Source organism: Andrena cerasifolii, chromosome 1 (genome assembly GCF_050908995.1).
Source record: "Andrena cerasifolii isolate SP2316 chromosome 1, iyAndCera1_principal, whole genome shotgun sequence".
Classification (NCBI taxonomy): Eukaryota; Metazoa; Arthropoda; class Insecta; order Hymenoptera; family Andrenidae; genus Andrena; species Andrena cerasifolii.
The window spans coordinates 21,370,819-21,398,117 of NC_135118.1; the positions used below are offsets into that span (position 1 = coordinate 21,370,819).

A 27,299-nucleotide genomic window follows, 5' to 3' on the forward strand; every position below is an offset into this window, starting at 1 on the left:
ACACTTTTCATTCAATGAAGTACAAATACATTAAAACATACATTGTATTACTTTTTTTTACAAGAAAGATTTGTTACATTATTCTGCATTCAAACTTATACATTATGCTTGTAATACTGGCCTCTCGTGTTTACCTTCTAAAGAATCGTTAACAGCTGCATATCCGGTTCCTCCCTAAAAAAAAGTATCAATGTTATTGCTACCAATTTCTCCTGTTTCAGTTGTATTTTTAATAATTACCCTTTGAAGATGTATAATATCTGCTTCGGTTAATGTTGTGCTATCTAAAGGGTTGATCCAATCTTTTTTTATAATCTTTTCTACACATTCCATTGTAACAATATCGCCGCTGAAAAAGATAAAGCAGTGTTTATTTGCAATGAATTCGCGACACTAAGAAATATTAATAAGTAATTATTCATACGTTGTCCTTATAACTGCACACGGAACGCTATTGCTTAAGATATCGTGTGTAATGGGACACATATATCGTGCTTGCTTCACAATAAGAGATTTCTTGTCATCTGGGTCCTTTACTTCAGTGAATTTTACAGGAATAAGATCCTTTATTTTCAACGGCTTTCCGCTGATAGGACAATAGATAGTTTTATCCGGCTTTCGCAATATTATCTCCTTGGCCTCCGGTGTCTTAGAGGGGATCCAAAAACTCGGCAACACTTTATCCTTGCCGTAGCTCATATTAGAGACCGAAGAAGACGATTCATCAGTCGTGGTCTGACTCCTCGAGACAATATTCTTCTCGCCTTTCAAAAATTTTTGCAGCTTCTGTAATTCTTCGTTAGCAGTTTTCTCGTTAGATTGTTCCTGAAAGTACCCAATCGTAAATGATACATGTAAAAGTATTTGAACAGCTCTCTGTGTTTACCTGCTCTTGTTGCTTTTGCTTTTCATACTCCTTCAACTTTCTGGCGTACTCTTTCTTCTTGGTTAAAAAATACTCCAAGATTGCCTCTTTATCGAATAAATAACCATCCTTCCTGAAAACGTGAAACTAAAGACCTCGGGCAAGAGAAATGAGGGATAAATGCCACGCGATATACAAACGTTATGACAGGATTTCTGCAAGGTTGTAATGTAAGGCAGCAACAGTCGAAATCTTTAACAGAATCCTTCCCCACTCTTTGTGTATTGGTTCCATAACCCGAGGATGCTGCGTCTTTCTTCTTTTCGTGATACGTGTAAACAGCACCTGCCGTACAATTCCTCGCGTGTCGCGTCATGTTCTGTTTACTGTATCAGAGCATTCCACATTCTAACCTGCGCGTATTTTGGCAGTTCCACTGCCATTGCGCCTGTGCACTGATAACGTTCACTAGCGCCATAAGTGTTTTCGAATTAGTTCAAACGAGAGTGGTGTTTGCAAGTTTTGCACTCTTCTGCCTTCCAATTTTGAGTTTCACTTTGAATTGAAACGCAGTCACGTACAGTTTTGCTTATCTACATTAGGTAAGTTATATTATTGATGTGTTCAAAATTCTTTAATATTAAATATAATATTACCGTGTTTCAACGCTGACTTGCTCATGATTGAATTCATTACTGACTTCTCTTACTTTAATTTTGCTTCGTGAAAATTTATATTTTTTTTTTGTACTTTCCTCTTTATTAAGCCGTTTTTCGGGTTAAAAATGTTAATTTTTCATATGTTTTTAATTGAAATAAAAATACATGTTTTTGTCCGAATTACGGTGCCTTGAAAATGTCTAGGGGAAAGGTGAGACAGTTGATCATAGTTTTGCTTTTTTATTAAAATAATAATAATGGTTTGCTTTGTTTGTATTTAATTATGTAAGTTGTGATTCTTAGAGTATTCTCAATATACTTGTACAAATTTGAGAGCTGAAACTATAATTTTAATGACTGAATTTCAACATTTTCTGGCAGTGACGTTATGCACAAGTATCCCCCAGTGCAGGGGAGACTTGATCAAAAGGTTAGGGAGACTTGGGGCGTTATTCTCAGCTGTTGCTTATTCTTAAGATCGTCTTAAGCATACGGCATCCCCTACTAACCTCGTAGACGAGACAAAAGGCACAAATTGCCAATATATTAATTAAAAAACTGATGTGATTGTGTATCCCCGCTGATCAACTATCACAATCTTTCCCTTACTGTATTTAGATTCAGTAAACTGAATAATTTGAACAAATTTCAAATTTCTTACAAACTATCTTTATTTCATAACAAAGTACACATTATGAACAGTAGTGAATCATGACTTATAAAGTATGTTTTTTTTTTTTTAATTTTTGTACATATATGAAACTCATTTTCTGAATATGCATAAATGAAGTTTTATATACATTACATTGAAGTCAGTATATACAATTTCAGTGATATTAAACCTAGTTTGTCGGCAGTTATAAGTGGAAGGAAACTATCTTCTCTTGTCATCGTAATTGCTATCAGACTTATCATCCTTTTTGTGCTTCTTATGCTTCTTGTGTTTAGATCTCTTCTTCTTCTTCTTATGTTTATGTTTCTTTTCCTCTTCGCTGGAAACATCTGCTTCGGATTCGCTGTCGCTCGTTTCTGATCTTTCCCGCTTGCTTGATTTCTTCTTGCTTTTCTTCTCTTTGTGCTTCTTTTTAGCCTCCTTAAGCTTCTTCTTTAATTCCTTTTCACGTAACTCTGTCAGAGGAGTGACATAGTTCTCGTCGCTGTCGGAACTTGTACTACTAACATCTAGGACAATTTCTTTATTTGGGTCGACTTTGATAAAGTTACGACACTGGTACGTAAGGTGTCCAGCGTATCCACATTTTTTACACGCTGGTCGTACTTGGTCTTTGTTTTGTGGAATTAGTCTAGAAAGGAACTCTGGATCCATACCTGCAAAGATAGTGTAAAAATGTAATACCATCAATCTGTTTTCATCTACGCTGTATCCATGCAATAAACCGAAGAGAAGATCATAGAATGTGTTAATATTTTTACACATATAGAAAGTGGCAAATAATTTCATAGCAAACTAGATAGAAGCTATATACTCTGTCACATAAGAAGGATCCTGCGCATAGACCTGTTCTGTGCTAGTATTGGCTATACCCCAACCAACGCTCCCTCGGAGCCAATGAGCTCATTCTACACGCGTGAAACGGGTTCCTTCTGATATGGCAAGGAGAATAGTTAATCTAGTAGTTTTGTACTTACATGCACACAATATGCATTTCTGTGTGAACACAATACTAACCTCTGCTCTGATATTATTCAATGTATACAGTAGTAATACATCAGTTAAATTAAAACAACTATGCTTGTTCGTTTCCCTCTTTCCAACAATGTTACATAATTAGGCTGCTACATTCACTACACCCTTCTACAAAATTCAGTTGAAGATACACAACACTCAAAACTGCATATGTGCAAGCCAGTCAGAGTCCAACCTCTGATGCAGCCCCAACATGGGCAACATATAGCATTTTGATATTTGCGCCATCTATCAAACTACATACCTCGTTTAAAAATATATCTAAGGCGGGAAACTTAAATTTCTAGCAGGCGTTGATTTGAGTTTTATTAATGCGTTGATATTTAAGTTACTCACCTTGTTAATGACGCATCACTAAAGCTTTAATGCGTAAATCAATGCTAATAAGAGGTAGAATATTTTATAGAAAAGTTTAAAAAATTTTGCTTAAGAAAAATATTATAACAGCTTACTAGGGCGGTATTCTCAGTCGCTACTTATTCTTAAGCAGATACTTAAGCATTCGGCATTCTTTAATAGCTAATAGGTTAGCAGAGGATGCCGCGTGCTTAAGCATTCGCTTAAGAATAAGTAGCGACTGAGAATACCGCCCCTAATCTTATTAACTCTATGCCTCCATATGACTACGTCTATCTACGTCTAAACCACTGAAAGAAATCTTACACGTGTAAAATACGAAAAATGTTATCATGTGCAATTTATACTGCAATAATAAATGGATATAGAAAGAAATCTTTTATTACAACATTATAAAATCTACATTTACATAACCCACGATAAAATACATTCATAAAATGAAGCGCCGTTTCTTTTTTTATTTTCTCATTTTTTAATAACGTCCGAGGTGACGCCGTTGACAACGACGCTTACGAAAAATACATCAATACGAAATACATTGAGTAAAAAATAAACATATTTATGTCATATATAAATGTACTATAACTAAAGAGTCTCGCATTGATTTGAACAATATCGTGCTAAGAAGTTCGTAACACGTATCTACTCGTCTAAGCTAATAACGATTACACTGATTCTCGCTACAACTACAACTCGATCGAGCTAAACCACGTCTCTTAGCCGACGGTTAAATATTCGGTAGGAATGGACACTTAATCGGACACAACATCGATTTGAATTTTTGACCATTTTTTTTTTTGTTCTCCTTAGTTTACAAAGTAGTAATATTAAAGGAGGTTTACACGAGTATCGTGAACGAAGCGGGTCACAAGATTCTGTGCGCGTTCTCCTCTCGTATTCCGAACACTTCGATCAAGATTCGCTCGAAGGGGACGAGAAACTTTATTGTGAGTTTATGGTCCTCAGAGTTTCAAGTGTAGTAGCTCTTGACAATCTCGTTTAAAAAGTCATAAATGTACCCAGGCCGCCATCGGCCCCGGTCCTCGGCAAAGCCAGCTGAAATTGATCAGGCGAATTGTTTTATTAGGTTCGAATCGTATCAACGGTACATTTCAGTGAATCTTTATGGAAACTTTCTCGATTCGCCAATCGACGATAACCGCAAGCATTTCTACTGAAATTATGGTAGACTCGTATTCTATCCAATTACAGTCTTCGTTCTTGTTTTTACTTTTTAATGTCTGGCTGCCTGAGTAATATGAGACAGTTAGTTTTATTGATCGTATTTCGAGAAGTCAAGTGCCTACATAATATTCGTATAAAGATATTATAAATTCATGAACGTAACGGTAGGTACGCAAACGATCTGAAATATGTATGTTCAACGTAAACGTTATTCTAAAACATCGTGTTAGAGAATTAATAGCACATTTATACAATTTTACTAATTGTAAATATATGTATATAAGGTGGGTCGTAATTCGTGGTAGAAGCGAAGGAAGGTAACTTCTTATAAAAATATGAAATGATATTTTCTCATACGAGACTTTTCTGTTTCGAGAGTCGGGGTTGAAATTTGTGGGGTACCCTTCATAACCCATTAGTTCTATCTACTTTTGTATTTGCAAATATTAACCGTCATATAATTTATGTTTTATTAGTTTGATTATTTCACTCCGTTCTCAGTTTATATCAAGTCATTGAGATAATGCTGTACGGCTTAATATTGCATTAAATGATTTCGTTCTCGTAGTTATTCGGATATTATAGACAAGTGACGTAAACAATAAAATAAAGTATACATTAATTGACTGGGGAAAAACGTGTGCAAAATATAGTAAGAATTGTTTACAGTCGAAAGAAAAAATCGTCAGATTATTCCAGGGATTTTAAATTGAAAATTGGTTAGAATTCGTATTTTTTTCAATTAACTAAAAGCTTTTGAGAAATTTATAGGTAAACGATTCGCGGATAAAATCGAAAACTATTAAGTTTTTCTCGCTACTTTTTTGGTCGTTGCCGCGGCGAATGAGGAGTGCCAGAGAGACGAGAGGCCTATTCCGTCTTTTTTCGATAGACGACGCCGCGGCAGTAATTTATGGTTTGTCGCTGTCGCGGTTCCAGTTGGCTCGTTCTTAGTTCCTCTCACTCGCCACGGTAGAGTGCAAAGGTAAGTTGAAAAGACTATCCGTCTTGAAAAGGGCTCGCGCCCAGTCCGGGTTCTTTTCAAGTGAAAACTATAGTTATCCTATGACGATTGAGGACCAAATTTAGGCGTGGGGGTGACCACTCAAGTTAGGTGGGAGGGGGTATCGTTGGTGGAGGGGGGATTCCTAGAGGGGGAATAGCCAATGGACGATGGCGGTTTGCGTCTATGGATGGGGGAACAGCCAATGGCATAAGAGACGGTGGTGAGAGGTAAGGCGTGTCACCTTGCGGAGATGGAAAATCCCTAGATTGGGCGAACCCACGTCTCTGGCGGTGGCGCTGTCTTCACGCGCGCGGAGCACAAACTCCCTAGAAGAGCGCGAAGTCCGTAATAAGGTATGCGCAGGCGTGGAGGAACGGTCGCGCCCGCGCAAGCGCCATACGCGAGGAGATCGATGCGCAGGCGTGGAACGGCGGTAGCGGCCGCGCAAGCGCCATACGCGAGGAGATCGATGCGCAGGCGCGGAACGGCGGTCGCGGCCGCGCCATACGCGTGGGGATCGATCAGGATCGATGCGCAAGCACGCGGCTGCGCGCGAGAATCGTATGCATATATGCTCTAGCAATAAACGTATTACTTTTTAATCAAATATGTCGTGTTGTGCAATCCCACCACTCCTGGCTCAGTACTCTGTCATTGTTCCATTGTACCGCTACGTCTCACAACCCTTACGACTCAGTCTGCTAAACAATGATTAGCCACATTCCTTGCACACGATAACTCTCAATCAGTCGGTCCGTCAGTCAGGCCGTCACTTTTAATTATAAGTACATTCACTTTTAAGTACATACATATCTGCTGCGTTCACCCCTGGAACGCTAACCTGTAGTAAATACAAGACGTTTTGGGTGAATAACGAATCGTCCATCTGATCCGCTGCGACGTAACAGTGCCACCGATGAGACGTTGATTCACACTTGTATATACGAAAGATTCGATTTACCTAATCATGACGAGTTCCTGGATCGTTATCACTTCTCTTTCTGCGTTGTCGTCGCCGCGCCCGCATTTCGTCCATAATCGGCAGAGGGTAACTACTTCTTTAAAAACCTACCACATCACTAATAAATTTTACAAGTGCAGACAGAATTGATATATGCATTTAGACTAGAGCAAATGACGGCATTATTGGATATGTAAAAATGTAATCGTCTAGAAGCAAATATATTCTATTAAGGTATAAGAAATATTAATATGAAATATTAGTTACCTATTGAGAACATTGGCCCTTTCAGCCTTTAAATTAAATTTATTTCCAAGTACGATATGAATTTTTAGGACCTAATTATTTCGAAAAGAACATCCAGTCTTTCGCCCTCTTTATCTTCCTACTTTCGATTACTACCGATTACGTTATGTCCCGAGCAAAGTTGCCAGGCGATTCCCTACGCGTAGGGAAGGAGTGACGTCATGTAGACCTATATGCACTAATACGACTCGTACACGCCATGCGATGAATTGTGGTGTACGTTACCGCGCCACCAACACAAATATACCGTTATTGCTGTAGGTGATCCATTTTTACTATATACTCCGTACTACGTCATGTCTTCTCTACGCCGCCATTAATTCCCTACGTATGGTAACTCTGGTCCTGAACATACAGGGTGACCGAATAACTCTGTTCGCCTAGAATATTTCCGTTATTTTTAGTGATATGGAAAAACTTTATTGATGAAAATTGTGAACGCCATCTTCCTTACGGTTCCATCCACGAATTACGCTGTACGACACTTAAAGTGATTTAATTGAAATTGCATTTTCAATGTTTTTGAATGATCTCCATATTATGGGAGCAATAGTTTTGATCAGTCGAATAAAGATATCTAAAAATCCTTGGCAAATCATAAAATCGATACCCTTAAGTCTAGAGAATTTTCATAACTAGACAATACAGACGATATTATACTCAATGCAATTTTATGAATATTTAGTGTACTATATTTTCAATGGGTACCTATATGTGTTGACGTTCATCTTTCATTATATTCGACTTTTGTAATCCGAAAGTCTAGTAAAAAATTAGCTACTGTTTCAAAAGTTGAATTATAAAACTTGATACCCCTACAACTAAACGTTCATGATAAAATACATAAATTTTTCAACAAACTACTTAGTAACAAATTATTCCTCCATGCATTAACCTACTCGAATATCTAAAATTTCAAAGTAATTATTCCTTTCGGAAATAGAAGCAGCAAACGTCGATGTGAACGATCGTGTTATGCAAACAACATAAAGAACACTCAGTTTCATGATACAGTATATGATTTATAAAGAACGATGTAATAGTCAGAAAACATTAGGAATGCTTTCTTTGCCATCTACAACATACATATAATACTGCTTCTTATTTCACGAACTGCTATGTCTACTTTTATTTACCACTAAACTACAGAGAAAATGATAGTTGCTTACGAACATATTTAACTTCATTCACATTCGGTGGTATGTAGCATGCAGCACCATGTACTTAATCATAGTGGTGTTCATTCGACACCACGCGTCCTCGAAGATGACTCAAGCAACAGGATAACTTTTTCTATGCAAAGTTCATTGCACCTGTTTGCACCGTCATCTACGCTCAATGCGACGGAAATCATTTTATTCTTACAATTCGCGCAACTACATAGTCTCAATGCCATCGATTGCCTTCCTCGACAGTTTATTCGAATCGACGGTTGTTGAGTTATTTAACGACGCGTTGACTGGTTATTTCACAGTACCAGCATCAAGATATATGTATGTAGGTACATATCAAGGTGCATGCACCTAGCGGAACTATGCATTTTGTAGCACGGAATAGAACAGAGCAGCAATTTATAGGCTACCGCAAAGGAATCTTGTTTTAAATATATAAACTCTTGCAATAAAACACAGACAGTACTGTCGTTTATTATAGAAGGAAGTTAAATATTTGTTGTAATGAAACTATTCTTTAATGTTTCAGATAGATGTCTATTGTATAACATTTGTACAAGTCATTTCTGCACGGATACATTCTCGATGAAATACGTTATTACAAAATAACAAGTGGCTTCTCCGTAAAGTATACCCCTGGACGGACACTGCATAAATCGTGAGTGCGTTTTCCAACAAAACTTTCGTTTATACTCGAATGTAGAATTTAAGAGATATGCATACAATTTTTTGCGACAAGCGATATGAGTACGCATGCAGTGCCAGTCGACTTTCCTCGCGCATATGCTTCGTACGTTAATATTCTGTTATTTATAATTAACGACCGTCGCTAGTCGCGTATTTTAAGCATCACTGGATCCAAACCTTCTCACATTCATATCTATACGCATAGAAAGAGCACATACGTATGTACACATCGCGTACGTGGATAATAGAGTTTCGTAATTCGCTTATTCTATTATATGCACAGGGTGGGAGCAATAACTTTGTCCACCTGGAACATCTCCGTTATTTTTAGACACATGGAAAAACTTCATTTACAAAAGTTGAAATTTTTAAAGATTTCATCTTGAAATCTCCGAATACTCTCCATACACACAAAGTATTACTGGCATGTTATAATAATGTCTTTTCATATCTTTAAAAATAAGGGAGATATTTTCGATGGACAAAGTTGGTTAACCCTGTATAATGAACGAGATGAATGTAGAGATGTCAGAATGCAACAATAAAGAGTTAAGTTAAGACTTTGACTGGCGCAAGATTTTGAAAAATGCCCTCTAGATTTGGTCACGTCTTTTCAAGCAGTCACTGTCGTTGAAGTTCTTTTCAGCTCGAAAGTTTATAGTTCTATATTGTCTATTAAATCTTCATGGGAGCACTACCAATGGATAGACGAAGTTTCCCCGATGAAAATGAGTCCAAACACGGCGTTATTCGAGCGATTTTTAGTTATACCTAATTCAAATCGGTTCCGAATTCTGAAAATTAATGCACACTAGGTACATCATGTGTGATTAAAAATTGCCCGAATGTGGTCGAGTTTGGGCTCATTTTCATCAGGAGTATCTTACCAATCAATTGGTAATATATTCGCGACGATCTAATAGAGAATATAGAAATTGATTATTTATTACTAGCTGACTCATCAAAGTACAAAGCGACCTTCGACCTTGGTTCCTTTTCAAAGTAAACATTCGGGGACTCTCGAACAATAATTTTGATACTCTCCAAAAAATATCAAATTTTTTTAGAGAAAACACAGCGACGCCAGTCAAAGTGTTAAAATTTCACAGACGTAGTAATGTAGTAATATATAAAGTATAAATAAAGTAAAATATAGCATTGCCTATTATTCGACACTATTATGGAATCATTGGACCGATTAGCGAGTTCTCAATTAGCGAATCTCACACATCTTTTGTAAATTGCGTGAAGGATGGTACAGACGACGTTGCATCTTGTTCAAGTGAAATACACATATAATTCCTCATCTTAGGCGAGATATCCTATACACGCAGATTTATGAATTCGTTATAGAGTAATACATCTAGGATCTTTTTTTTCTTCTTCTCCATAGAACATAAGTTTCACGACCGTTACTCGCCCCTTAATCAAAACGAATAGTTACAGACTACTCGTTCGATCCCACCAATATCGTCCGCCTTATCATCGAGATCAGAAGCCTATTGTGCCATATCGACAAAGGGACAAGTTCGTTCGTTGCCCCTGGAACAATGAGCTTCTTCATCCCTCTCGCTGTCTCCTTTGAAACAAGTTTTCAGTTTAGTTCCCTAGTTTCTTCTCTCGACCGTTAATCAGCTTCCGACGACTTCGCTCGTCGAAAATTGGTCCGGAACTGGTGAAACCGAACAGTAAATGGACTAGCGTCGAAACTCACGCGGGAGATCGTCGCAACGGTCGTGGGATAAAAAAAGTGTATAATAAAAAAGTAGCCGGGAAAAGTAGTTACAACAAACATTTTCCTGGTCCCATTTCTCAAGCATTATCATCGCTGGCACTTTTTCTTGCCCCCTCCCCCGGTTTTACTTTTAATCCCCCGGCATCTGATTTAGATGGCGAATGCCCCCCCCCCCTCTTCCTCCGTTGCGAATTTCACCGTAGCCAAGTGTTTGTACTCGTATTCGAACGATCCGTTTTGCAAAACTTTCGGCAAAAGTTTCCATCGCGCTGGGCCATTTCAATGTCAGTTTTAAATTTTGCACGGGAACTTCATAAAAAAACGCGTCCTCTTTTTCCATGTCCACGCTGTTAAAAAACTCCTGATCCGATTCGTAACTATGACGATAGAGTAGTGTAAAAGAAATCGTGTTCTGAAGGACCGAAGGATATTAAAAAAGTATTATTCGTGAGAATATGCCGACGCGACGTCTATCAAAGCGTTAATTTTAAAATTCATTTCAATCAAAACAAGGAAAGATTAATTTTAACTATCAACCATTGATTAAAGCTTAAATATGAACGGTGCTATATGCGAAGGGAGGGTTTACGTAGTGCACGTACGGTTTTATGTGTTAAATGTATTGTTGCATGTTAAAGGAAAATTTTTCAATCATTGGGACAGTGCAAAATTTAAAACTGTAACACGCACTTACGCCTCGCTACTCAACAATCATACCTAAAAGTGTGATCACAGATTGACAGAAGGCATGTAACATACAATATATTATAGATACAGTCAGGAGATACGTCGCTGCGGCAATTATCGTTTAATAAATTGAATTACAAGACGAACTATATACGAGTTATACGTAGAACGAGTGCGCTTCTTGTTCGCGCGAAATTCTGCGACACGCCTCGATCGTACAAAACTAAAAGTAATGCACGTAATAATTTTGTAACAGTTTCAATACGAGGGATAAACGTTTTCGCCTATCACAAAATTCTCTTATTTTACCAAGGATGAATGAGTTCGAAAGTACAGTAGAATATCAGTTCTGCGATTTATTGGAAATTTTTTATTGTGATTAGAATCCAGTGAAGGGTCGATTAGACGAAATGGAGATGAATCAAATATTCGTTTAGCTATGTGTAGATATTTCCAAGTTTCGTGTGAAATTACAGTTTTTGTATTTTATTATTGTATTAAATATTGTAGTCTTCACAGGGTCTCAGTTTTGGAAGGGAAACACTCATAAAATTGTACTTATTATGGTATTCATTTTTTTCTTACATTCATAGCAGTGAAAAAAGAATTACTAGGTAAACAGAAATGATGGAAAGTGTTTTAAAATGAACCTTTAATCAGACTCGGTTAAGAACAAAGAGGTGAATAGTAAATGGAAGTAAATATGGTGGATTCTGCGTGTGAAAATACTCCCGTTACATAATAAATATTCTTTTCTCCATTTTAAATTATTTAATCTTCTTTTAACGCATCCTTTTATTAATTTACATATGTATATTGAGAAATATCAAAAGTCACAGTTTGTGATTTCTAGTTTGTCAGAACACTCAGTATCGGTTAAAATATTTCCATTTGAACAGTGTATTTAATAATCAAATTAAATAACCGACATTCTACTGTATTTTAGATATCTCTACTTCCTCCTACTCTCGCTCATTATGTATGAGAAATATCTCACGGGAAGTTAAATGTATATATTTAAATACGAATAGCTTCATATAAGGCTCCTCACGAATAATATATAAATAATGGCTACAGTTGAAACATAATCTATCCATCCTATGAACGAGTAACATTTTTAACTTTTGGTTTTCCACTATAATGTTGGAATCCAAGCATAGCATGATTAATTTGCCATCGTTATTTAATTATTTTGTTATCCTGTTCGAAACGAGATACTATGTTTATCAAATACAATATTAAATTTCAGTCATATCTCCTTCGGTGAACAGGAATTTTTGATCCTTAGTCCCTTGACATTTTCCTTCCGCGACGTTTCGTAGTGTAGGTACACATATATTATTTGTTACAATTAGATACATATACTCTTCTAATATATTTATTTAGCACAGTTTCTCTGTCCCATCCGGTTCTTTTTTCTTTTATATTATGTACAGGACGACTCTCAATTGCGTACCAATACTATTAGGAATAAATCTAGTATACGAAACAAGAAAAAATGTTACATGAACACAGGATAACCAGACTTTATTTACTGAATTATGATAAGCTATTTATTATTATGATAAAATATTTCGAATTGAATAAAAATATTTATAAATATACTAAACTCAAAATTTGTGTAGTATATGTATATTTTGTGATTGAGTCTCACCTCTTGCATCTATCTCAAGCGATAAAATGGCAATTAAATGGAACGAGTGAATATACTTATGCTGAATTGATAAATATGCATCTAACGCATAGAAGACCTGAACAGTTTCGAAATAACGTTACTTCAAATATTATTTTACTTTATGGTCCTTTCGTTTCTTAAATACAAGTATGCTTTTTTCTCTCCTTAATTCGATTTCGAATGCAATATCTCCAGCTCTTGCAGTCTAGCTTTAATTTTCTTCAATTCTTCATAATTCGGGAAAGGAAACCTGAAGAACGTGTACTCATGACCTGTTTTTTCTCTTGTCACGTTTTACACTTGTCCCGTAAAGTATCGGTGTGCAGTCAAGAACCACTCTGTACTTAACAACTTTTAGAATTCTTCCATTCAGTTATCGGTGCGTTGGTAAGACAGAATGAGAAATGCTTTTGCAGAGGTACGAATAAGGAATGGAATTTCGTTGCGGTCATAGTCAGCCATGAAATGTTAATCGTGTAGAAAATTATTCACTTGAAAAAGTGTTCGACTTATAAAGGAACGTTTGGTCGATAGAAGACGTTCTACTGCTGTCTGGAAACTGCGTGGAGTTTTCGCTTAAGAGGATTCCCGTTTTATGGTTGTGGTTCGCCTCCACTGGCAAATCGGTTGAATGGTAAAATACTTTTAATACCAAAGCGTTACTTTCCGTGTATGCAGTTGCAATAGATGTAAGTCCTTAGTATCAGTCGATATTCTACGTCTATTTGTTTGAAAGGGGAATATATAGAACTTTTATTGTACGATAAACAACGTAACAAAAGTAAATGTTCACAGAGTGTAACCATTTCGACAGGAATGAGAACTTAAAACAAGTGATACTTGTATTCTAAATGTATTAAATTTCAAATAGACACACGGGGTGTCGCCCGAAAAATATAGTTTCCTTAAAAGTGGTAATAGGGAACGTAAAATCGGATAAAAAAATCCTATCAGCATATTGTCGAGAATCCATATTTAATTAGATAAATTTTACAACAAATTTTCGAAATGGCCCTTACAATACTGTATATCTACTGTACCAATGTAACTTGCAGCACTTTTTTTACTTTCTTGTATTGCGAACAGAAATACCGAGTGATATCCATGACTTCCATAAATCTTACCACAGTTTAGATGACGTTACTAATACTAAAATTTCTTTAATAACATCTATCTCGGCAGATTTACATTTTCGACAGCAATTTTTGTAGGATAATCTTTACCCTGTTTTATCTACCCTCCCACCCCCATTTAGGAGACCATCGTTTTCAGAGACACTCTGTATATTAAACGAGCGTAATCGAGTATGCAAAGACTAGCTGATAAAAGAACTCCTGAACTAAATTAACTCGTCGACTTCGAAGTTCGGAACTTTCGGATATTCAAAGTGCGAGAAAAAACTTTCTTCGATTAACTTCGAGCATTAACACAGGTAGATTGGGTAACTCGAACAATTACTTGCAAGAATTTCGCACTTAAATTCTGCTCTTGCGTTAAATTCGGCTTGGGGAAGTAAACTAATAAAAATCAATATTTCAGAGTTTAGAGAGGCTGCTTAAGCACAATAAAATTGGACATTTTAGTAGAAAGACGTACTACGTAATGTAAGTTACTTCTGCTTCACAAAATTTCTTTGAATAAAAACGAAAATTTGGTGTCATCTTAATGAAAATAAAATAAGAGGATTCGTATTTTGCAATTATAGATTGCCCAATCTGTTCCTGTTTTAACAAAACAAATATGAACTGAAATATGGCGGAAAAACTGAAAATGCTTTTATCTCCATGCACACCTTTTAAAAAAATCCACAGAGCATAGCTGGCGACCTCGCAGTTCTGCTTGCTTAAACCACGTAAATTCAGATTTATCTTCGACCAGAGGGTCTTTTGAATCATAAGAGTTAATCCTGTTTGGATTACACTTTTTACGGCTTTCCTGTGCATTTAAATATTACAAATCTCTGTTGAACGAAATACGCGGTTAAAAAGAGCGACAAATTGTGCAGTGAAAACAATACGAAGACACTTTTTGTAAGTCGCATAAGAAAAATCAAGTGGCGCCTTAGAAATTCTGATTTCATAGAATTTCTGACTCTTCCAATTTGATAGGTGATTTTGCAGATGTTCAATCTTAAGACGGGGATGAAATCCTTTCTACCCCACCTACTTTGTCGCGTGGAAATTGATTTTTCGGAGATGGGTTGCTTCATGAACCCCCCTTGCATCCCTCTTTCGGGGGTTGCAACAGTTTCGTTCCTCGGACAAGTAACGGCGGTAGATTAACCATAATTTCGGATTTATCGTCCAGGGAGCTACACCCTCTTCCGTGAAACTTAAATCATGCATGGGGCAAAGGGGTCTAAAGTGTATCAGAGTAAATTCCTGGTCTAGTATGACGGTTTACATGACTAACCACTTCCATCGGGACTCCATCCAGGCGGCAAGATATTATCAGGCAACCTCATGGGTGTGATCTTTATTCTTGATATCGGGCCTGTGCGCTATAACGCGATCAGATAATGTAACGCGTCTAAAGATAACCCTTTCTTGGTGGATATAGCACGCTGAAGATCAGAAGCTAAGATTTCTGGGGAATATTCCGGTTTCGAAGTATGTAAATTAATTTTATCAAATGCATATACAGGGTGTTAATGATAATACACGACATTTTCAGGATCGAGTCTACACATCAAAATAATACAAAAAATTCCTACACAGTGTGCCTGATACCAGTGGCGGATTTAACAGGGCGGCTCATGAGCAGTTGCCGCCTGGGCCCCTGCCCAGAAGGCCCCATCCCAGGGCCCTATTCTTAAAAGAAAAATATGATTCTATCCAAACTATATATTTTCCTTTACTATTACACTGAGCCCGTTTTTACTAACCTACCTCTTCATTTTATAGAAAAATGGGCCCCTGCTCAGAAGGCCCCCCTAGGGCCCTATCTTCAAAAAAAATTTATGATTTTATCCAAGCGCTATATTTTTTCTGTACTTTTCTATACATTTACCCCTTTTTAGTCAACTACCTCTTCATTTTCTTGAAAAATGGGCCCCTACTCAGAAGGCCCCTCTAGGGCCCTATCTTCAAAAAAAATTTATGATTTTATCCAAGCGCTATATTTTTTCTGTACTTTTCTATACATTTACCCCTTTTTAGTCAACTACCTCTTCATTTTCCCGAAAAAGTGGGCCCCTCAGAACGTTTACCACCTGGGCCTTTTTTCTTAAATCCACCACTGCTGATTACGATTAATTTTTCACTTGCACGCTATAAGAGGGTTGCTCTCCTACAGGCGTTTCACGCTCGTGTTTGAAGAACACAGAACAGAAGTGTTATCGAATATATAAGTATACGAACTTTTTATATGAGTCTACATTTCGCGTGGGACTTCATTTTTATTAACACCCTGCGTACACGTAATTTATACACAGTCACTTAAAAAAATTGGGTAACAGGATCGGAGATTGGAATTCTTCGTGGAAATTCATGGACTTTTAAATCTGAACCTTGAAACCTTCGTGAGAACTAAATTCCCCGTATTTCATTCCTATGCACGGAACGCTCTGCGATAAGAACGACTCGCACCAACGAAACAAACTACATACTCCGAGTAAAAAAATAGAAATTCTACTGCGTCGATACGTATACACGAAAACTAAACGACTCTACGCATTTGCGCGAGTACCTTCCTTGATCGTGAATCATTTCGAAGGGATTCCGAATGAATCGTGATGCAATCGCGAGACCATCGCCGAAAGAGCAGCCGCGACGAATGGCGCTTCTATTCTGGCGGATATGTAGAGTATCGTGAAACAGCCAACTGTTGGAAGAGTACAGCCGGAAGAATACAGACGGAATTTGGAAAGCTTTGCGCAGCATTAGAATGAGAAGAGGATAAAATTTCCAATGGACGGCGATTGCCTGTCTCACTGACGATCACAATCTCTTTTAAATAGTTTCGTTCGATGCTCGCATCAGACTCATTGTCAGGGCACTTCGAGCGCGACTCCGTCCGACTTCTATCAACAATGGACAATACCTATGTCGAAAGTAGAAGAGTAAGCGATAGAAAAATCTGTTAGTGCCAAGGTAGTAGTAGCCGCGTCACTTTCCTGTTAAAGCTTTTACTGAACGACGAAAAAGCAGGCTTGTCTACAAAAAAGCAAATGCATATTCTTCCACAAAGATTTTACCGTCCCAAACGCGCGGGAGGTATATATAGCATATCGTTTAGTAAAGTAACAAAAATAAACTATCCATAGCTAAGTTGCTACAGGAATACGAGAATCATTTAATAAAAAAAAGAATATTAGTACCCTCAAGGAACGAAAATGGAACAGCTTTGGGGACTTTCCAAATGAACTTGCATTTCCTAAAAATCTTGTATAGAGGCGTAGATAAATATCATACTGTATTCTTTTCAAGCAGTTCTAATAAATTTGAACAAAATTTCATTGGCAACAGCATTCATTTAATTCAAAACATGTCTTAGGGCGGCATTCTCAGTCGCTACTTATTCTTAAGCAGATGCTTAAGCATTCGGCATCCTTTACTAGCCACTAGGTTAGTAGAGGATGCCGTATATTTAAGCATTTGCTTAAGAATAAGTAGCGACTGAGAATACCGCCCTTTAGGGCCGGCGCAGACGAGCGGTTTGCGGCACTTTGCCGCCGCGTTTTGGCAGAACGCAGATTTATACGAAGCAGTTCACACGGGACGTAAATTTGGGCGGCTACCAGGCGGCATGTTTGCGTTTGTTTTGACGAACGCACGTACCGCTTCACCGCGAATGAACGCTGCCGCAAAGCAGTACATTGTTTTATACACAAGCAATTCGCACGAGCGTTTTGCGTTTATTCAACGCAAGAAAATGTCCGAACTAGATGTGGAAATATTTATCAGCGAGAAATTGCGGAACACGAATCGTGGCGTTGCAAAACCGCTCACGCGAACTGCTAGACAAATTTCACGCGCGTCTCGCGGCGGCAAATTGCCGCAAACCGCTCGCCTGCACCGGGCCTTAAATTACTCAAATTAGGTGCGTCTACTGGAGCATTTGTTTTGGAGTAAAACTTAGGCCATATTTGTCGTCTGTATGTTAATATAAACTGTTTAAAGAATGCGCACTTGAAAGAATACCCCGGCGTTGTAATAAATGCCTTTAACATTTGTCATGTTACACCTTCTTCTAGGTCCAGTTTTGAAAAGATCGATAAGTAGTAAAACCCATAAATATATCTAAACGTTTTCAAATGGTTCCTCAAAAGTATGAGTCAAGTGATTAAACAATCTGTTTGAATGATCCTTCTGTGTCCAATAATCTTCACGAACGTCATAAGAACGACAAGTGAAATAACTAGATACTCAAGGTACTCAAGATCGATGGTATCAGACTCAGCGCACACTATCGACTTTCCACCGACTAAACTGTTTATTTCAACCGACGTCGATTAAACTGTCCGTCGACGAAAAGTCTCCAGCGCTACGCCTTAACGTAACCCTACTAATAAATATCAGGGGAGAACTCTGGAAATCGACTGCGGAAGCATGTATGACCAGGCAGCTTGTCGAAGACGAGAAACGAAAGAAGAGCAAGTTACTACTGGACGGCGATCGTGTTTCTTTTTTTACGTCGACGAGGATCCTTTTTGCAAGTGTATCCGGATCGTCGACCGTGGTGTTGATTTTAGAGCTCGTAAACGTCACGTCCGTTTGGTCTGCCTACGGTCGGTCGGCATGTAGGGCTTGCATAGGAATGGATAATGTGCACCCTGAGGCGTACGTCGCTGGTGTTCCGCCCTCCGTCACCCCGTGTTCGCCTTGAGAAACTCACCGTGGTCTTGCAGCAGCAGTAATGGAAGAGCTTCACGTAGGCGCTGCGAAAGTGCCGGTCCGCCACGCAGTAGAGGAGGTTGTTGAAGCAGGACTTGGAGAGGGCGAACCAGGCCAGATTGTATAGAACACGGGCGCTTATCGGCCAGAACGGGTTCAGGCACACAGAGGCGCCGAATGGTAGCCAGAACAGTAGGAACATCACGCAGCTATACATATTCGCCTTGGTCAGCTCGTAATCCCACGCGAAGGCGACTGGCGGCTTATACGAACCCTTGGTGGCGTGTCGGACACGTATCACCAGCTTGACGTAGAGGAAGGTGGTTATTAGCGTCGGCAAACCTACTAAAATAGTAGCCCCGATTATTTGCTCCATGGCGATCCCGGTAAATCGCCGACGACAGAAATCTGGTCCTAGGTCCGAGGATGATTGGAGAACCACCGCCATCACGGATATCAGCCAGATGAAGATGATTATCGTTGTCACACGGCTTGGCGTCAACATGGCGTACCTGTAAATACGAACGGTATGAAATAGACGCGTAGACGTAACTCGCTGTTTGGCGCTAGCGTTATCGATCATCCTGAAATCGTGCCTCCTCGTCGTTATATATTCCGCAGCCGCTTTCAAAGTGACGATACGTTCGTGTGTTGATCGGACAGAGATATTTCTTGGTGCTTGGCTTAGTAAATGAGGTGATAAAGTGATCGCAATTATTCTAGGTAGTAGTCAGAATTTTTTCTGTTCTTAGAAAATCCAACGAAATCAGGGTATAACGTTAGTTTATACTTTGCTATGCCTGGAGGGGGCATACAGCGACTCGCATTAATATTCGGACACTTTTTAAAATCGCATAAGTTTTTTAGAATTGGTCCAAACGACTTGAGTTTTTTTTTTAGAAGCTAGAAGGATTAGTTTGTTAAATGACGTATTTGATCGTTTTGAAAAAAAATGTATTTGGTCGGAATAGCGAAAAAAATAGTAAAGGTCGATTTTTAAACTTTTTTTTTGTAAGCTTGTAATGAAAATTAAAAAAAAAAACGTTTGTAGATTGCAGTAAGTTGTATACGTGCCTAAAATTTCGAGAATCGCTGATTTCGGGAATTTTCGCGATTCTCGACCTTATTCTGCGATCTTTAAACGTTTGTAGCTCGGAGCAACGTTAACCGATTTTGATGAAATTTTAGGCACGTATACAACTTACTGCAATCTACAAACGTTTTTTTTTAATTTTCATTACAAGCTCACAAAAAAAGTTTAAAAATCGATCTTTACTATTCGTTTCGCTATTCCAACCAAATACATTTTTTTTCAAAACTACGAAACGCGTCAGTTAGCAAACTAATCCTTCTAGCTTCTCAAAAAAGCTCAAGTTGTTTGGACCAATTCTAAAAAAGTTATGCGATTTTAAAAAGTGTCCGAATATTAATGCGAGATACTGTATATATTTGCTCTCCTGGCGAATGTAAGGTTCACTTGGACCTAACTGAAACTTACTTATGTTATTCATTAGTATTAATGCTTTAAGAAAATCAGAATCCAATATAGGAACCTATTCCGCGAATTGTACGAAGGAACTATACGACAGGCCAAAATGGGACGCATATCCGCAGCCAACCGCCTAGCTACTCGCTCCTTAAAGATTATACAATGGGAAGGAATAAAAGTCACAGAAACCCGGGCAATTTTCAGACAAAGTCATGGGGCGTGGGACGCAGACTCTAAGTATTCATGGAATTTGAAGTCTTCACAGAACGACTAATGGCGATGTCATTATATTATACAGAAGCTTTGAGGCAGTTCGCGAAACGCAGCATATACGGGCGCCGAAACTCCATTATGTGTGCTACGGATTCCAAGGAGTTAAGCTGCGGGAACGACCCACACAGAATGTGAAATTAGGAACTCAATCGTGACACGAGTGGAGAACCGCGAAGCGAATCCACATCAAAGTCAAACTGCCGAAAGAGATCCGCGACCTGGCATTACTCGAAACAGCCCCCTGATCGAGGGTAGCCCGATTGTCACCGAGCTCGTTCCTCGGTTCGATAAGCTATCGACGGTAATGGGATGTGACGTAATACTGTCTACAATTCTCACGCGAAAATGTCCTACCCTGTCTCGTCGTGTTTATACAGGGTGGGTCGGGTCGTGTAAGGGGTTTCAAGATGTTTTCTCAGGGACTACTAAGGATTCCGTGGAAATTATTTTTTGATATTCTAGGGCTCACTCGGGGATCCTTTATGTGGCGCGGAAATCGTTATGGAATCGCCCTCACGGGACCAGAGTGAGATTTCCCTAGTCCCTCTGACAGAATGCTATATACTATATAAATTCTCGTATTTAATGGTTCCCCTGGAAGTAAATAACACTGATTTGATACGTATCCTTCGTATTTTATTGCACCGAAGATGAGTTATATAATTACAGTGAGCTTGGGGAGAAACGGAGGCAGAGAATTTGATTTAATTATGCGTACATTAACCTATGGTAGGTATTGATTATTTTATAGGTGTAACGATTCACTTAATGAGTGCAATTGCATTTATTCTAATTGAATCGGTACTTCAAAGTATGCTGTGTAAAAAAGTCTTAGGGGAAGGTATTGGAAAAATGAATATTTTGGCGGTATTTAAATTATTTGTCAAATACTTAAGATAACACTTAAACTCTCATCTTTTAGATTACTAAAAAAAATCGAACTTCTATCGTATTACTTTCTGATGCGAATTTATCTAAAAGAAAGGTGTAACTTTCAACACCGCGAACATCACGCTTCTAAACATAATATTATTTTGCATTTAACAATAGTCTGGTGAACCGAATAAAACCCCGAGTAAGCAATCATTCAAATTTCAGCTAGTTAGTATTCTGCTTCGCCGCAATAGAAAACAATAGTGCATTTACGAACCTGTTTAAACTAGCAGGACCTCATTAAATTCCGCCTTGGCACGTTAACGAAGTGAACTAACTTGGTGATTGCAGCCCCTATAGATCGCGGAAAACCTAGTGATATTTGTTGATTGATTGTTTGCCTTGACTTTCGAATTTAGAAGTGGTATTTGATATAGGTACCTATTGTATTCGTTCAAAACATTCGCAAATACCATTTCAAGTAATTATCTAAAAATAATCTCGCAAAATATATGTGTGTATAATTTATAAACTTTGAGTCATAATTTAGAGCACAGTGTCTCATCTAGAGAACTAATAACTTTCTTTGAATAAAGCGTAAAGACCATTGGAATTATCCATGCGTCGGTGAAGTAATCGAAAAGTCATTGCTCTATTCATTCAATTCTTTTATTCGAGACAGGTAATTCTTTACTGTATCAATTTCAAATAAAAACGACGAACATCGAGCAAATGCGAAACTGCTGAGAATGCTGCCGGTGGAGCTACTTCTCATTGTCAAATATCGTTCTTCCGACAGGATAACGTAAGATGCAGTTTGTCTATCTCGAAAAAGAATACAACAAAAGTTTCCGAAGTTGCTCCGCATAAAACCTTGCGAACTTGTAACCCAGCCAAAACTAAATGTCAGATGCTTCCCTTATCTCTCGTGACTTGAGAAACAGTGCTCCTAATGCTCTAAGACTATGCATTAGATTACCGTGGAAACACCAGTATGCTAACACTACCTTTACTCTGCCAAAGTGTACCCGCGTCCCTTGATTTACGCGAGTTCAGTTTCGCACCGCTAAAAAAATATTTTACTCTGTTTTTAATGCTTGTTATTTATTATGTATCAATGACTAAACATTTCTAACTTCATGGAACTTTTTATATTGTTTTGACCTTAATTACTGCGATATTATTAATTTGATGAAGGACGAATTTTATTACCAAACAAGAAGTCAAATAGAGAACTCTTTTCTAATACCGCTTCGAAATTGTAAATCGTGTTAAAAAATTGTAACACACATCGGTTGCTAAATTAAACTGACTTTCCCTGCATAAATTTCATTTTGTACTGGTACGCTCAATTTACGCGGTTTTTCCGCCACGTAAAAAAACAAACGGTGCGGAAGCTATCCACGCGTAAATCGATGGACTGGTGTGTTCGAAAAGGCAACGTTCACTGAAAATGGAAACTTTGTGTCCGGCAGTATGGAAGCAACGAGTCGGTCGAATATTTTCCTCCAGGGTACACTATGCAGCGAAAATGCGGCAGAAATGAATCGAGCATATTCATAAATTCGGCAGATTCCCTTAAACGTGTAAATTGCGCTGGGGGGCGCTAAATTACGATGACTCTGATAACTCTAAAATTGTCGTGCATCTATTTCGAGCCACTGAACACAATATGTCTATGCATGCAGGTGGATCTTCTGTTGATCGGTAGCTATGGCACAGCTATACGTGCGCGTTTAAGCTTGGCTCGAAAAGCCCTTTAATCCCTCGTGACCGTAGTACCGCTGGCAACAATAGTGCTTGGAATTACGACCGCCTCTGTTAGTGTGTGCCGAAGCAAAAGATGAAGCGGACTTGGGAACAATCGATGCTAGGCTTTTCCCTAACAAAACAGGGACGTTCGTTCTTTAAACATTTGAACTAGTCCAACCATTTATATTACCTACCACTTTGCAATCAAAGTGCATTCCTATTTGCTTTTGTATCTGTCTGAAGCAGTATACAGGGTATTAAAAGCACGTATACAGTGGTGGGCAAAAGAAAATTTAGCACTCATATTTTCACATGTCTGCATAACCAGATTAATACTACGCTTTAAGCAGTGCGTTGGCATCATTAGTCTATCCTGGCAACCCCCTAATCTATGGAATATAAATTTTAAGATATAATTATTTCTAATTGAACTATGGTGTTTTTACCACAAGTATGGATTCTAATAAAAACAAATTAGCTTCGGTGAATATTGTAATAGTTGGTTAGGTGTAGTGTTCCTGATTTCTCTATATTTTTTGTTTCTCGAGAAATCGGAAATGAGATCATATTTCTTGAGAATTCTCGAGAAATTGAAGAAAATATTGGAAAAATTATATTTTTGGAATAATGTTGATAATATTTATCAAAAACACAAGAAAACTTTAACTAAATGACTATTCCTGGCTAATTTATACAAAACTTGTGTAAATGAAAAAATAGATATTAAATATAATTGGTAAATTTATTTATTTAATGAAAAATTTTTACAAAACGAAACATTACTTTTTGGTTTTAAAAGTTATTTTTAAATAGCACAATGCGTCTAATGTAGCGTCAGCGAATCTATTTCTTTGTGGCAAAATCTGTTACTGTTATATTTTCACGTTTTATATCTAGCTTGGCTGTTAAATGGAAAAATGCGTCTTTTGATCCTTTTGGAAGAAATTCTGGATCATGCAAAAATTTTATGCGAGCTACAATAGTCTTATCTCCTCTTTTCTATATTCCTTCTTTAATAGCCACAAGAAACTCATTAGGTACTTAATTCAGTATACAATTTTTCTAAATTTTTAAATAAGAATTTAAGAGCACCTTTAGCAATTAATAATATCCAATCTTCTGTACTGTGATTTTCTATTGGAATTCATATAGGTTTTAATGTTATTAATAAGATGTATTATAAATTGTAGATGTGCTTATACGTTCGCGATTAACTAGTAATACATTCATTTACGAAAATAAATGAGATTTATAATATTTTTCCTAGACTTACATTTCTCGAGAAATTATAGTATATCTTGAGAAATAAGAAATAAGCAATTATAAAATTTCTCGAGAAATAGATCGTTTGTAGCATCTAAAAAATGTATGATAGAAGAGACTGGAGTTCGAGATCAAAATAATTACAGTGTCTCTTTTTGTTCTGTAGGATTTCACGTGTCCCGTGACGTCCACTGAGTGTTGCAATTAATGTTTACTGAGTTATCAAAGAGTTCCCAGTTACATGCGTGCTCTATTGTCGCGATCAGAATGTGTAATTGTCGCGGTTGTACTGCGATAGGTATTTAATTGCATTTTCCTGCTCACAATCAGTGTGTGCTCGTCGTTAATGACCTGCGTATTTGTGCAAGCTGTCGTGATGCAATCTCGCAGAAGTTAATGGTAATACGATTTAAACGAAGTCCGACCTAAATGACAAAACTGTAATTCCTAATTAATTAGCAATAATATCTGCAAAAAGGAAACGAACGTTTTCATGCAACGTATAATTTTTCCGTCGAAACGTATTTCACTTTTTTCGCTAAACCCACATGTTAAAATATGGACGCAAAGAATTTTTACATTTTAAGCTCGTGGAATGTTATTTATCAGAGAACAATGTAGGCAGGTACCTGCTGTTCACCTTTTATTTCGAATCGCAGGATATTTCCAACCGTAACGTTTATTATATTTTGAAAAAATTCAGGAATCTCATGTCGAAACGCAGAAAGCAGCGTAGCAATTAATTAAGCAATTCTTTCGTTCGTTGGGGTGTTACAATTATCTAATGCGCCTGGTTCAAAGGGGCGTTGGTTACGTTCCAAGCTAACTGGGGCTGGATCACGAAACTAATCGGTTTAACGGAGTAATCTGATCAGTACGGTTACGTTAAGGGTAGTCACCTTGACTTTTTCAGAATTCATTGAAATTGCTGAGAATGTTAGCCAAAATCGAGTATCAATTCTATGCAAGCCGTTTTCGAATACGATAATGACCACTTATTCGAGCCTGTTGTTACTTCCTGTTTGATTTAGGTACGCAACAAAAAAACGAGCTTTCTACGATTTTACGCAACTTTCAAATGAAATCAAGCATGGATAGAAGCAGAATTCGTAAATTTTCTGATTTATTATTAGAAAAGGATAACTCGTTCGTCCATACTGTTACCTTCAATTCCTTCTCTATTTAATGAGCATGTAATCAAAGAATTATTCAACGAGATATTATTTCGAAGTGTCCTTCCGTTTTCATGCATGTGAAAATTCTACCTTTCAGCTACGAAAGCACACACGACACATCGAGTTCTTTGAATTTATGTAGGTATAGGTAAAATATCACGCGAATTTAATATCTCGGTCCCCTCGAGTTTTAAAGAGGCGCGCGATATGTCCAAATAGTGAATCGATAAAGTATCGCTACATCACTGTTTGGCTGATTTCATCCCTTCTTTTCGACGTCCTGTTTTCGATATAAACGCCTGGGTCTTAAGATGGATTTATGGTTTCTGTCTTATGCATCGTTTTCGTTCATATTATTAACACGTCCACTGCGATGCGAGGCACGTTGTACTTTCATTCCAGGACAACCACGTGTCTCTGAACCTTCATGGGGTGCTAGAAAGATATTCTTATCATTTTCAAACTTTCTTTGAAGATTAAATTAACAGTACTAATGCGGGAATAGTGCAAAGGAAACGGTTGCCAGCCGGAAGTCGTACGAGGGGACGAGCGAATTTTTAACGAAAGCGGGCAGAAAATGTTGCGGCCGATGTGTACAAACAAATTCCAGAATTTTAGCTGTGAAAAATGGCTTTGAACGTTAAAATTATGAAGTCGTCGGATCGACTTCGTAATTCTTTTAAATAGTAGATCTTGACGAAAGGAATACAAGAGTTATATGCGTTATTGTCATAAGTTTATAATTTAACCAGAAAATTAAATTTTGTGTCGTAGTATAGTCCCTTAACTACGCTTGTGGAGAACTAATTTTCAACTACCGTTCTGCTTAGCCTAGGTTAAGGCTGGGGCAAAAATTGCATTTTGTGGTTAAATTATTGATCCTATGAAAATAGTATTTACTATTTAAATTTAAAAGAAGAACGAAGTCGCTCCGACGAGTTCATAATTTTAATGTTATAGTCATTTTTTATAAAATGGTGGCTATTCGCAGCTAATATTCGGGAATTTCTTTATAAACATCGGGTCCAACATTTTCTGCCCGGTCTTGTTAAAAAATCGCTCGTCCCATTCGCGTCGTCCCCTCGTCAGTACCTAACTAAATATGTTGGAGTAAATATGGAGTGCGCTGACACCCAAAGCCAAACCGTCGCAGCGTTGATTGGAAGCGAACGTACCTGTATTTATCGCCACAGAGGATTGGCTTTCAGGAAGGCGAGATCTTAATTATCTTCATTATCGCCTTTGGAATATTTTAGAAGAAGCTATACACCTCAAAAACTTGCTATACACCTCACCGCTGTATTAAGTCTTTAAAGGCAGATTTGGTAAAGGTAGCAGCGTCGGTACTTACAATTTTATCAGGGACAGACTTTATGGCGCGGCTACATTTGTATGCACCAAATACAGTAAAGTGTGATTAACGATGCATACAATTTCGTCTGTTAAATAAATATTAATATTTGACCAAAAATGGTATCGTGGCCTCAGGGACCATCCTAGTTGTTCTGTCAGTAATATTGTTTGGCGAGACTACTGTGCACCAGAAATGGTACTCACGGCAGTCAACGTGTTAAACTAACGAAATTTAAAAAAAAAACAAATTAGTTGGTCCTGTGTGTCCTGTACTGCCTGGCATG

General features: G+C 37.8%; 3 protein-coding genes across 5 annotated transcripts in view; all 3 read right to left on the reverse strand.

The window, feature by feature from the left end:
- Positions 1-26: 26 nt before the first annotated feature.
- Positions 27-1,321, reverse strand: LOC143369747 (nitric oxide synthase-interacting protein homolog). Its single transcript, XM_076814089.1, has 5 exons — positions 1,066-1,321; positions 887-998; positions 425-825; positions 241-349; positions 27-174 (listed from the first exon to the last, which is right to left on the reverse strand). The coding sequence occupies exons 1-5, from the start codon at positions 1,239-1,241 to the stop codon at positions 103-105; spliced, it is 870 nt and encodes a 289-aa protein (XP_076670204.1). The 5' UTR covers positions 1,242-1,321; the 3' UTR covers positions 27-102.
- Positions 1,322-2,177: 856 nt separating this feature from the next.
- On the reverse strand, positions 2,178-3,419 carry LOC143378610 (uncharacterized). Its single transcript, XM_076830451.1, has 2 exons — positions 3,215-3,419; positions 2,178-2,853 (listed from the first exon to the last, which is right to left on the reverse strand). The coding sequence occupies exon 2, from the start codon at positions 2,849-2,851 to the stop codon at positions 2,399-2,401; it is 453 nt and encodes a 150-aa protein (XP_076686566.1). The 5' UTR covers positions 2,852-2,853; positions 3,215-3,419; the 3' UTR covers positions 2,178-2,398.
- A 435-nt stretch (positions 3,420-3,854) lies between these two features.
- LOC143369733 (adenosine receptor A1) overlaps positions 3,855-27,299 on the reverse strand; it is a 197,526-nt gene continuing 174,081 nt past the window's right edge. For 2 of the 3 annotated variants that reach the window (XM_076814059.1, XM_076814067.1), the window contains one exon: positions 18,031-19,349. In XM_076814059.1, coding sequence (XP_076670174.1) covers positions 18,692-19,349 — 658 coding nt within the window. In that variant the 3' untranslated portion in view covers positions 18,031-18,691. Of the gene's footprint in view, positions 4,646-18,030; positions 19,350-27,299 lie in introns of those variants that run through there. The other variant, XM_076814076.1, reaches the window with a different exon arrangement.

Coding starts and splice junctions, on each gene's coding strand:
- LOC143378610 (XM_076830451.1), bottom strand. CDS start 2,851: ATGGATCCAGAGTTCCTTTCTAGACTAATTCCACAAAACAAAGACCAA.
- LOC143369747 (XM_076814089.1), bottom strand. CDS start 1,241: ATGACGCGACACGCGAGGAATTGTACGGCAGGTGCTGTTTACACGTAT. Junction 999..1,065: donor TGCAGAAATCCTGTCATAAC/GTTTGTATATCG, acceptor TCACGTTTTCAG/GAAGGATGGTTATTTATTCG. Junction 826..886: donor AGCAAAAGCAACAAGAGCAG/GTAAACACAGAG, acceptor GGGTACTTTCAG/GAACAATCTAACGAGAAAAC.